General features: G+C 36.6%; 1 protein-coding gene across 1 annotated transcript; it reads left to right on the top strand.

Moving 5' to 3' along the window:
• The first annotated feature begins 952 nt into the window (after nt 1–952).
• LOC144444946 (uncharacterized) lies at nt 953–3,490 on the top strand. Its single transcript, XM_078134497.1, has one exon. The coding sequence runs from the start codon at nt 953–955 to the stop codon at nt 3,488–3,490; it is 2,538 nt and encodes an 845-aa protein (XP_077990623.1).
• Nucleotides 3,491–14,158: the final 10,668 nt, after the last annotated feature.

The raw sequence follows: 14,158 nt of genomic DNA, 5'->3' as shown, positions 1-14,158 counted from the left end.
GTATGTATGTATGTATGTATGTATGTATGTATGTATGTATGTATGTATGTATGTGTGTATGTATGTATGTATGTATGTATGTATGTATGTATGTGTGTATGTATGTATGTATGTGTGTATGTATGTATGTATGTATGTATGTATGTATGTATGTATGTATGTATGTATCTGTGTGTATGTGTGTGTGTGCGTGCGTGCGTGCGTGCATGCGTATATGTATGAGTGAGTGCAAAAGTAATAAATAGAAGTGTCCTGATAAATAAATTCAATCCTGACGTTTCGAATGAATATAATTTAACAAAGGATGCCAAGGCAAGATATAAGTAGGTCACCAAACTATAACCATGATTACAGTGTCAGGGCTAGGCACTAGTACCAAAACTAGTAACTCCACTAGAATGTGATCTGGGGAATTCATTTCATGTCTACATAAATGTCTAATAACTACAATTTATAGGTATACATAGCCAAGTCAGCTGTTTGACATACACCATTCTTGGTATTGTTTATGAGGAACTAGATTGTGAACACTTCACATCGACGTGACGTTATGACATAAAAAACAACCACAATCCACAAACAACTGTGAACCTCTGACCATACAATAGTAACATTTATAGTAACTAAGCGTATTGTGGTGAATGTGACCTGTCGAACTGAGACATTAGATTTAAGGTCAAATGTCCTTTGTCAGTCCCCAGTGTATGTGCATCCTGTACTTGTACTTGTATAGACTTCATGTGTGTTTAATGTTAACCAGTGGAAAACTCCTCTAAACTAGGCCTCAACCTGACATCTGTTCACTCAAGTAGCTATTTCATCCACACACGTGCAACAACACGAATTTCATTTGAGTGTCCTTTTCTGCGATTGAATTTTCAGTTTTGAATATATTTTGATCTTTTTTCCTTATTTTTGTTGATATTTTTATTCAGGTTCGATGCTTCCAGCGATGGCCACTGCTGTTAGTGTTTGTACCGGAAACACCAGCAATCCAAATTCGTGTTCTGAACGGTGTGGTAGTGTCAGCAATGGGACGTACTGTGGCTGTGATGATCTATGCCTTCAATATGGCGACTGTTGTTATGACTACGAATTTCAATGCGTATCCAATGGCAAAATCGATGAGAAACACGATAACAGATCATCGACAACAATGTTGCAAGAAATCTTGAATAGGAATACATCTGATTTGATTGAGTGTCTAAACCCAGGGACGATTGATTCCAAATGGCGTCTATTCATTGCAGGATGTCCCAAATCTTGGGCGGACGAAACAATTCAAAGTCAGTGTGAGAGTACAGATTTCTCCAAAATCATGATAAATCTACCTGTTTTCGGCCCGAACGGGGAACTTTACAAAAACGTATATTGTGCTGCATGTCACGGAAAATCACGACAAAACATTGAATTTTGGGAGGCGCAATTCAATTTGGATCCGTCTACTACCAATATCAACACCTCTGCTGGTCTAGCTTCGATGTTGAATACTATTCAAATGATAACAATGCCGATTTACTCCCCTCGCAACAACTCTCGCTTCGGGCTCCGGACACCCTGTAAGTACACTGTGAAGTCTACATGTTCGCGACGAAGCGGTGAGATGATTAAAAAAGCCTGCCGATCATACACAGCTGTTGTCGCCCATGACATTACATCAAATATTTTCAAGAATCCACACTGTGCTGCTTGCAACAGGGTTTCTGTAAATGATATGTTATGCGGAACGAAATCTGACTCTGATAGAATGGAAGTCAATTTTCAAACTTCTTATTCGATGTTGTTAGATTTCAACAAGCAAAGTGGTTTCCAAGTTAAGTATGGAGAGACTACGATTGAGAATCACGTGACCTGTGACGAATACCAAGTGTATGATCCGTTTCTCGACAAATGTCGGCAATTGTCGTGTGCTATCGGGTTTGAACTAATCGACGGCGAATGCAAGCGAATTCTTCCACTACCTCTTCTACAAGAAGATGCTCTACTCAATTTCAGTCGATTGGGTGAATCCGAAAACAATTCAACATCGAATTCCGTTGAGGTTCTTCATTCAGTTTTACTTCTTGAAATCCATGACAACTTTCGAATGAACAATGATACTAGTTACGTCATATGGGAGCTAACGGAACACGTTGCCAAGGCTTTGAATGTTTCCTCCGAATCCATTCTTTACCCGTCTTTGAGAAAGGATTCTCCATCTTCGATATCTGAGGAGCACGGAAAAACAGGAAAGACCCAACAATTGTACATGTTTTCGTTTTCTTTTACGATACAGAATTCGAGCGTCATCACGTTGCAAGAATCATTGAATAAATTAAAACCTGAACTTACATACCTTGACTTTCATGTACGTCTGAAGTATATCATGATTGAAGCAAAGAATGCAACATATGATTATACATGCAATGACAGTAACTATCACATGAACCCCTTAATTGTGCACGTGATATCAAACAACAATATTAGTGGCGGAGCAACATTATATTCAAATGACACTGACACGTGGTACCATGAGGCAGACGTTCATTGGAAGATCATTGGCACCTACCCAGAAGAAGAACAAAGATGGCGTCTGAACGTCATAGTATATGTGTGTGGAAAACAACCAGAATACGGCTTTCTTCGATGTCCTTTGATTGAATTGGAAAACAACTTTATTGAAGTAAACAACGATAGTATTTATTATGAACCAACAGAGACACTTTACGGACCAGGAGAGTTCCAAAGGCATGGGAGTTCGGTGTCTGTGTGCAATTTTTTATCCCAAAATGGAACAAAAACTGAAAAACTGCAGGCAACATTTTTCAAGTACTCAACGGCGCAAACAGTATTGACATTGGTCGGTACTTTGTTATCGTTGGTGTTTTTACTCATATCATTTATCACATATTGCTTATTCCGTAATATGCGTAATCTACCTGGCAAGACGATAATGAATTTGATTGTTGCTTTGTTTGTTGGGCAAGTATTTCTTCTTTTTGGTTCTGACCAAACTCAATTACGTGGACTTTGTGCCTTCGTTGCCATGGTACTCCATTATTCGTGGTTAGTAGCATTTTGCTGGATGAACGTCATGGCTTTTGATATCTGCAGGACTTTTAAGAAACACATGCGACTGCGCAGTGACGACGATAAGAGAGAACTGTTCCATCGATACATGATGTATGCATGGGGCGCTCCCGGTGTCATTGTACTCATTTGCATAATATTAGACTTCTGTAACTGTAGCAAGTGTAACGTTGGTTACGGCACCGGTAATGTTTGCTGGATTGACGAACCAAATGCCATGATCATCGCGTTCATGACGCCAGTTGGCGCTATTATACTAGCGAATTTGTGTTTCTTTCTTCGAACTGTTGTTGCCATTTGGTCGACATCCAAAGTCACCCAGCAGGTCACTAAGAAATCAAATTCATCAAACCTTACGACTCAGTTTATTCTCTACATAAAGGTTAGTACAGTGATTCAGTTGGAAAATATACATAAATAAACAAATGTATGTTTTATTTATTGAGTTTCATTGTGATTACTAAATGCTTTTTACCTTCAAATGTCACAATTATGAATATTTATTTTCTAGTGTTGTTGCATTAACATTCAATATTTGCTGACAATCAGGAGACAATGCGTGATCATGGCAAGGACTGCCAATGACAAAGAATGAGGAATAAGTTTCAACTTAGTGTTGCTCAGCAACTGTGCATAGTGTATTTGATGTAAACTTGTGAAATGATTCCCCCAAACCAAGCTTTGGCAAATGCCTTTATGTCATGGAGTGGTGTTCTCCTTAGCTTTAAAATATACTTGGAAGTCTAAGCTAAGTTTATAACATTTCTCTCTCTCTCTCTCTCTCTCTCTCTCTCTCTCTCTCTCTCTCTCTCTCTCTCTCTCTCTCTCTCTCTCTCTCTCTCTCTCTCTCTCTCTCTCTCTCTCTCTCTCTCTCTCTCTCTCTCTCTCTCTCTCTCTCTCTCTCTCTCTCTCTCTCTCTGCAGCTTTCATCCATTATGGGGTTTACGTGGATTTTTGGATTCATTGCAGCATTTACAAACATCGCAACATTTTGGTATTTTTTCATCATCCTTAACTCACTGCAAGGTGTCTTCATTTTCTTCGCCTTCATTTTCAACAAGCGTCTCGTTAGAACGTGGAAACGTAAGGTGGATTTACGAAGGAAGAGGAAACAAAGCGAGAGTGGAATTACGCCCTCAACGTCGATGACTAAAACCAGAACAACCGAGATTTCTGCAAAAGTAACTAGCGTATAGTTTACATTTTGTTAGACGTTGCTGTCTACATTAATAAGTAAAAATAATGCTTGTAATATTTTTGTGCATAAATATGAATTTTTATGCAATTTTTTCCCTGCATGTTTACTATGATTTCTAAATCATTTTTGAATCAACCGTGACCCATATACATTATAAACTGTCGTTGCTGCCAGAAAGTTCCCAACACACTACCAATGTACATTATGTTATAATTAATACAAATCAACATATATAATATATTATTAAGTTATTAAGACTTTGGATATTTTGGCCAAGTATGTCAATCTTGTCCAAATGTAAATACCATAGTTACAACAAATATAATTATATATCATATACACAATTGTGTAAGAAAGTGCTGTGATGATTGTTTTATCCATCAAAATAACCTACTCATTAACATAAGTATATATAATTTGGACCATCTCCAGAGATTTATTAGAGTTAGCAACATTGAACTTGAATTGGCGCATGCGTCATTGCCCGTACTTGAAAGTTGGGAATTTTCATTCAACAGTATCTAGTGGAATAATAAAACAGTTTAGAAATGTTCTTTGATACACAACCAAGTTACTTTTCTTCATGTCTACGTGACTGTTGCCTTTCTCAGGATAATTACAAACTGACAATGATTACTGTTCACCACTAGATGGCGGTGTGGTGAATAAATTGTCCAATATGTGACTGATTCGACCCCCCCCCCCGTCCCTGTTCATCACTGCGGGGGACACGAACAAAAGTATAATGGTTGAGTTTCAAAGAACGTTACTATATTATTGAAGTTCCAACATTAGAACCTGTTTACTGTTTACTGGAATAATAAAATAGTTGTGAGTTTTGTGGTGTTTGTCTAAAAATATGTAAATACACTGTATATATATATATATATATATATATATATATATATATATATATATATATATATATATATATATATATTATATATATATATATATATATATAAATATATATATATATATATATTTTATTTTTTTTTCTGTATATTAAGATAAGAGATCCCTTTTGTTAAAGTGCACTACAATTAATAGTATATAATTACAATTTTTTCCTGATATTGCATGCACACTGTCATCAAATAATCATGTAATACATATATTTTCCCCTTTGTAATTTCGGCAAATCTGGTACCTCTTTATCTGCATGATTTTGTCACAACAGTGAATTAGATTAATATATATAATATATAAATGTATGTTCACCATAACCTAAATTACATGCATGCCACTATCTACGTATTATTGTATAAAGTCTTATATATACAGAGGTAAGTTCATTCATTACACACGCACAAACACACACACACACACACCGTCACACACACAAACACGTCACGCACACGTCACATACACACATACGCGCGCACACACACACAAACAAACAAATAAACAAACAAACAAACAAACACACACACACACACACACACACACACACACACTCTCAATTATAATGCTATAGAAGGCATGTATCCACATTATACTGGAAGAGCTATATGAAGGTTCTATATAAGTTTTTTCATTTTAGTAAAAAAGCTTATAAACTCAAGTTGTGTCACTTTAATGATCGTCAGACAAACACTGTATTATGTGTCTTCATTTCAATATGCATTTCACTTATGTAAACTCTGGTGTTTTAAAATCATGATATTTAGATATTTCCCTTGTTGTTTCATTGGTGAAATAAAGCGATATTAGATTAAAACATCGGTGTATAGTTTGTCATGAGTGTGCTTGTCTTGTTGTCCTTTCTGTCATAGTCACATAGTATCATCGTTTTAATTTTCCTTTTCTCATTCATAAAATAAAAGTCATGCTCAAATTGTGATCGTGTTTCCATATATTCAAATTCTGTAAGAAAAAATTAAAAAAACGATATGATGGCGCCCTTTTATTTCAAAACATGGGGTGTATTAGAAAATCATGTTATTACTGTCCTGGGTTTTTCATGGGATTATGTGGAATTCTAGTGAACAACAATATACCAGGTTAGGGAGCCTTCAGTAATTACAAGGAGGGAGGGCTGGAGAATTCAAGCCCGGTCTGTTACGTAAAATGTGATCCAACCTCGATTCCGTTTTCTAAACTGTGGACCTCCATTAATTCCCTTTCTTTAAAATATGACCCTCCTTCAAATATTCCAAAAAAAACATCCATTTGAATTTGGTTGAAATGCTGTCAGACGTGAAAAGGGACACGAGTCCCAGAATCAATGGTTCGGACTCGATGCCACCACTGCGACCACATTGGTAATTGTAAAGGCACTGGTTGCTCCCCACCACTACAACCATAGTGAATTCGTAGGAAGGCACAATGTCCACAAGATTCTCTATATGCATTTAATTAACTCCTGTGTCTGAATCTAATTTGCAAAGCTGAAGACCAGAACTTCCAATGACTAGATTTGCACACTATCAACATTGTCGGAACTGAGGTCAATACCCCCAATCCACCACATTATCACCAATGTCTTAAGCACATCAAGTGTCAGGTATCATGGATGCTCGTGTTGTATCCATTTAGACAATTTAGAATGCCCTCTATACAAATCAACTTGATGACCAATTATGTGTACAGGATGAAGTGATAAATATGTCATGTATTAAACCCCGCTGCTAAGCGATGTGACGACACTGAGCATTCCGATTTATGAAAACAACAGATAATTCATTATGTTATATGAGGGCGCTATGCTTAAGTTTCGCTCAACTAGACTCACGGAATCGAATACACTCACTTTCTACCTTTAGTCGAACTTGCTTCAGTGCACTTATACAACACAACTCTCAGTGCTTGCTCAGGTGAACATAAGTGGGAAATCTAACGGAAATTATACATATGTTTCAAGCAGCCGAAGTGAATACCAGGTGATCAGTAGTGCACCATCGAAGGCGCCGACCGGTAGCCGTCAAAGCAATTACAACATTACAATCATGTCTGGTGTTAAAGGAACAAAACATATTGTGCAAAATCAGAATTTAGGATTACTGATGACATATTTGCTGCTATGCTTTGAGGGGGGTCTTTGTATGTGTGGGTGTAGCTACCTTTCAATGCAATACAGATTGCATTTAATAAAAGCACAAATCTATCTTTCCAAATTTATCTTCTTAACAGTGTTATAAAATTAAATGTTTACGCCGAACAGTGTCAGTAATCAGAGTCGACGGATTTCGGTGATGAATTCAAAAAAGACCTTTCCTTTCGTATATTAATTAGTTTGCAAGATTTGAACACACACAGTGACAGTGTAATTCCTTGTTATCACTCACTGTCCTGGAAAATGACCTTTTGATTACCTTTGATTATCTGGAATACACTGCTGTTCAGAGCATGATGTTGTCATGACAATAGAATAATGATAATCGACATTTCAGATCATCATGTTTTTCAATGTAGTAATCAATAGCATGGTCTCTGTGCGTGTATTGAAGTCCGATGTAAGTATTGATTTGAACTTGTTCCGTATTTGTTCTCGTTTATGTTTATCTCGATAGTTGTGTGTGTACAATTGTTCACAATGTCCACAAGATTCTCTATATGCATTGTCATTCATACCACGGGTCAAGGTTACAAATACATTTTATCATGTCCATCATATCCAAGTTCTGAGCAAACTTCTCACTCTTTCTTCAGTATTCATATAACAGTTTCTCTCTCTCTCTCTCTCTCTCTCTCTCTCTCTCTCTCTCTCTCTCTCTCTCTCTCTCTCTCTCCCTCCCTGCTCCTGCTCCTCCTCCTACTCCTCCTCCTCCTCCTCCTCCTCCTCCTCCTCCTCCTCCTCCTCCTCCCCTTCTTCCTATATGTTTACTTTAGCATGAACAATTCCTGGCTGTATTTTGTCGATCCGTCAACGCAGTTGCACCGACTAGCTTACGGAATAACACAGTGGGTGTTACTACCAGCAACGACAATGGTTGGATCTAACCTTTGACATATCAATGTGACCTGGACTTGCAGATCGATCGATTAACCTCGCATGGTGGAGGGATAGGAAAAATAAGCATTGCAGTTAATGGTAAACATACAACCCCAAAGCTGAAAATGTCGTCTGGCTTACAAGTTCGTCATGGTTATAAAACCCTTGACAAAAAATATCTCGCATGCAGTGTGACGAACGTTAGACTGTTCTTCAGAGAGTCAACAAAGTTGATTAATTCAATCTATACAGTGAACGAACATAAAAAAAGCTATCTAGTTGCATTTTAACAACGACAATAACGACTCTATATTGAAAAAGACTAGAGGATCATGTATCGTCACTTGCAGCATGGGAAGCCGTACAATGGCAATTATCTTTACTTCATTACTTTTTCAATGCTGAAACTATAGAAGACGGAAGACAAAATACAATCGCACCATAAAAGGAATGTGTATCAGTTTACATGGTTGAATTATTCTCATTCCAGCATGATTTCAGGCGTTGTCAGATAATTATAAGCTGGGGAAATGAACAACATTTGTCATCGGCAAACCACAAGAGATTTGTTGAGAATTTAAAGCTAATTGCCGATTTTCACCAGTCAAATTTACTCGATTATGTCATCGTTGGTGAACACCTGTGTTATCATTTCCGTTCTTCATTGCCAAAGAGAACATTAGCTGACGGTAGCTTGCACGCATTTCCCTCGACGTTGATATGTTTAGTCTCAAGCAGTGAAAATAAGTTTACTTTCGAAATATCGACTAGATTCCTTAAAAAAGCAAACTTATTTTAAGAACCAAACAACAACAACAACAACAACAACAACAACAACAACAACAACAACAACAAAACATTGAGATATGAGGTATTTGTTTTATATTTTCCCTTCTTCTTTATCTGTCAGACCCATTAGAATGTCGTCAGAACCAGAAACAAATTTCCAAAAGTCGACTGAAAATAACATTAAAAGCGAAAGTTGAACTACCAACCAACTGAACAGAGAGGTTGTGAACTTATCTGATGTTTGTTTTCGATCTGAACACAGGTTTATAGTGACCTCAATGTGAGGTCATACAGAAACGTCGCAAATTGACAAGTTGGTGATTTATTAACTGTGGTGGTTTGGCATTGTAATTTATGATGATGCATCTTAAGTGTCTACAGTATGGTATTATAAGCTTTTTCGGTTGTATTGCAAGACTCAAATGACGTAATGATGAATGAGTCGGTGTATTGTCATGAAGGGGGCTATTAGTGGCAGTTAATGATTTGTAGGCTCTACTTGGTCCTTCATATCGTAATGACAATCTTACCTGATATAACACTAGCAGTCGCCATCTAGTAGCTCCAAATTATTGATCTCTCGTGGTAAAAGCATTTGTACATAAAACGGAGTTAAAATTGCACAAGTTGAGTTTATTAACGTTTTACTCAAGTGAAAATATTTACAAAAAACTTCAATGAAACTAATGCTAGTATAGTATTATATCGTTTAATGCCTTCTATGACATAACAATTTGTGTTCTACCAGTGCTAAAACTGTAGATTTGCATATTAGGGATTTCCTGTACATTTTTTACGCATATTATAAATTACGCCATCGGAGCATGCGCACTCATAAGTTCAGTTAATTACAAGAGATGGATAAGTATACATCAGTAAGTAGAACATGATACTGTGAGTATCTTTTAGGTGCAGTTGCACCCCCAAACAAAAACAACAACAACAACAACAAGTCATATAACTGAGCCTGTACACCTTTAATGCCCCAAATAGCTGTAACTTTTCGCTATTTCTCATAAAGATTTGACAGGCCATTTGGCCAATAGGATTAACCTTTTAGAACCCTTTTATTTTGCATTGTTGGCATTGTTGTTATTTATTGTTGACTTTATACAATGTTTGCTGAATTTACTCAATAAATAAAAGCATAAGATTCTACAATTTTACGACACATTTCAAAATGTTCTTTTTGACATTACCCCAACATCGGATACATATGGCTATATTGGTTGATGTTTTCATTTACCAAAAATAACTCAACTGCAAAACGTTTTTTGTCAAATATCACCACGCAACAGTCATAAAATGGTCAGATGATGTCATCTCTTAGACCAGGGATAATATATATAAATGGTGTCATCATTGGGATATAACTGAGTCCTCTGGCGCCGAGCTGGGACCGAAAGATAACAGATAATAAAATGATGCACAATTAATCTGGCGGCGTGTTATCTCATTGCCGTAAACAGGCCTGGTGGGTTTACGACGATGATCAGTTTAACTTAAATATGAAAAAGTTACCTATTTATAATAGCAATGAAGTGGTTACAATTAGATGTAACGTCCAGTCTATGTATGTTTGCTGTATACGTGTATGCAGTCCAAACACATGTACTGGCTCTCGTCTGTCGCGTTTTGTTATATTTACAAGTTTTTATGAGATATGAGAGACAGTCGACAATCTAGAGGATGCAATTTGATGATTCTACTTCTATTTTATCAGTGACCACAGTGGTTAATTTACCTCAAACCTGGCAGGTACTCAGGTTGACGTGGACACCCTAGCAAAGTGCAAACGATAAAGACTAATAAATACCTTGGTTGGCACATTCAGAAATAACAACAATTAATAACATGCGTTAGAGTGGTCATATAATAAACTGTGTGGGCTCTGTTGCTGCTGGTGTTGTTCTTATTCTTGTCTGGGTGTAATTTATGGAATGTATGGTGCAAAACAAAAGAATGGAACACATTACAGATTGTGTTGTGTTGTGTTGTGTTGTGTTGTGTTGTGTTGTGTTGTGTTGTGTTGTGTTGTGTTGTCATGTGCTGTGCTGTGCTGTGTTGTGTTGTGTTATGTTGTGTTGTACTGTGTTGTGTTGTGTTGTGCTGTGCTGTGTTGTGTTGTGTTGTGTTGTGTTATGTTGTGTTGTGTTGTGTTGTGTTGTGTTGTGTTGTGTTCACAATACTGTTAATTGTGTTGAGACACCGTTTTAACTATGCACTGTATACATATAGAAATATAGAAGTGCAAGTGATGAATTTATTGTGCTTCAATATGTAGAATACTTAGAGTGGATTTTAGATATGCAGCATAAATCAGCACATAAACGTATAAACCCAGCTTGAGCCCCTTCAATATGTACATAAGTGGTTAGAATAACATTAGGATGAGTATGAAGCAAAAGTAACCACCAAACACACAAAATTACAGACCTGGTCCCTTTATTTGTTGATTACATGTCAACACAGAATGGGTTAAGTGCTCCAGGACTACATTGTATGTGTATAATTATGTACTATATGCATCGAAATAATTCTATTAGAATATTATATAGAGAAATAAGCTTACGTAATTATGGTAATTTACCTCATTAGAACATAGTAAATTGGTTCGAAAATTTTACTGCAAAGAACAAAAGTAACTTTTATCGCATTGTCCTCACAGCTGACAATTTGTGGAGTTTTGTGATGATAAGAGTAACCGGTAGACTAGACTCGAACTTATAATGTGTAGCATTCTAACAGTAAACAGAGTTATGGGATCCGGGGCTCATATGGTGTTTATACATGTACTTTGATAAACTTCTGACACTAATTACATTGCATGTCTTTGCATAAAGTTGTCCCATTCCTGCTTACCATGAGCAAGCATTCGCACCGGTGCTTTAACAAGGGTGGTAGAAGAGGAATATGATCCCTATGCTCACAAGGTGCTGGGAATGCCTTGTATACATGCTGTGCACGTTGTTGATTCTTACATATCTAGCTACACTAACAGGTTACGACTAGTTGTTTTTCCCTCACTGTGAGGGCATATGAGGACAATGTTGGTTATTTTAGTATGGAAACCTGACCCATATCTTGTTGATCATGGCCAATCTATTCATAAATAATTGTAATATATTAACAGCACCTGTCTTTTAGCGGGTGACATTTCATCTATATTCGGAGATAACCTTGTGGTCTGTAAACCCCGCCAGACAAGCTAACCCGTTTTAGCATTCAGATTTGCAACAGCTGAGTATCTCTCGGTCATAAAAATAAATATGTACTTCATGGCAATGATACATGAGAACTGATGTTGATCCAGCAGATGTTTACTTTATCTAGTACCCAGATTACTTTGTCAAAATATTTGCTAGCAACATACTGTAACATGTTTCATTCATTTTGTTATTTCGTATATCTATTTTTCTGTATAATATACAAACTTGTCGTGTAGGATATATAATGCTTACGGTTATGTGTGTTTAATAAGCTAACCTAAATAAAAATCGGTTGTGTGTGTGTGTGTGTGTGTGTGTGTGTGTGTGTCTGTCCGTGTTTGTCTGTCTGTCTGTCTGTCTGTCTGTCTTTCTGTCTGTCTTGCTTTCTCACTCTCAACCCCCTCTCCCATTCTCCCTCCGCCTCTCTACCTTCTTCTACTACTACTACTACTACTACTACTACTACTACTACTACTACTACTACTACTACTACTACTACTACTACTACTACTACTACTACTACTACTACTACTTCTCTCTCTCAACTTAATTAAGCTTGCCTGTTACTCAATATATATATTTTGTATTAGATTAAATTATTAAAGATCAGTTTCGACATTAAGCTTAAAACATATTACTGTCTCAAGCTCTCTTCGTGAATCCTCGTAACTAGTCTGTCTGTTCATGTATGAATGTGTTCGCCATGGAACACTTTTTTGTCGTTTTCTCTCGTGAAAAAACGATACTTGCATATTTACTTCAAATGATCAATCGGATATTTGTTAGAAAATTTATTGCCTGTGGTACCCATTTGGCAACGATGATCTGTGTTCAAAACACGCGCAAACGAAACTTGATCCAAAGTTTCCTAAAGCAGCATATTTTCCCTTTGGTTGAAATGCGGTCATCCACAATGTTTACTGGCATTACATTCTCTGTCATATAAACCTCAATTTAGCACACTCGCCTTAAACTCAGTGTTCGCCTACAACATATCAAATGTTCAAGTTCTATTGAAATATAGATTATTTGACTAACTACACATACATAGAAATATGAAATTAGAGATTGTAGGCAAAATTTCACTCAGATTGTGAGCACTTAACTCTGGCGTTTGGAAGTTGACTAGAACTTGAACTATCGTCAATTCAATTCAGTTTATTGTATTAAGTCTCTTGACCAATGAGCACACCGTTAAATAACAATACAAATGACGTCACAACGGAGTAACTATACAACAATACCGTCATATTCATCCCCATAAATCAACAACAACAACAACAACAACAACAACAACAACAACAAAAGGGCTGTGTCAACAACTACAGCAATAACAATAACAACGGCCGAATACACTACAATAAACAGTAAACACAGTAAACATAAACACCGAAATAAACATAACTCCATATACTACACCAGATTCCAATAATACAGTCCCTTGGCTGAGGTCATGTTGGTGTATATTGAGCATGCGCACTTTCTTTCTATCGGGTCTACCACATACTTTCAATACCTAGTCTACTTAATCAGACATGCCAATTACAATATCACATTGTATGTTAATTTATGACAAATGTGTGATTAGTAAAACACTCTAAAAATTGAATGTAACAGAATCTACAGATGATCATAGACGATATACTAGCAGCACACTCTGAATATATTCACATCTGCACTATAGGATACAACTCTATCTGTTTTGTACCCTGGATGATTGCAGTAAAATAATGACAGGGCCACTACACTTCAAAAATAACATGCATTTCCCAATGCAACGAATTAGGATGCATATTTCGCTATTTGAATTATTTATTTTTTACAGATTTCTTTTTATCTTGTTGTTAGTCTGGAATTATCATAGACATCGTGTAAGAATGGCGTTAAAAAGTCGTCTTCAAAATAAACACACACATATACATATACATACATATACATACATACATACATACATACATA

The sequence above is a fragment of the Glandiceps talaboti genome, chromosome 13 (assembly GCF_964340395.1).
Source record: "Glandiceps talaboti chromosome 13, keGlaTala1.1, whole genome shotgun sequence".
In the NCBI taxonomy this organism is placed as follows: Eukaryota; Metazoa; Hemichordata; class Enteropneusta; family Spengelidae; genus Glandiceps; species Glandiceps talaboti.
Note: the sequence above shows the minus strand (reverse complement) of the source record. Positions and strands in the feature narration are given on the sequence as shown.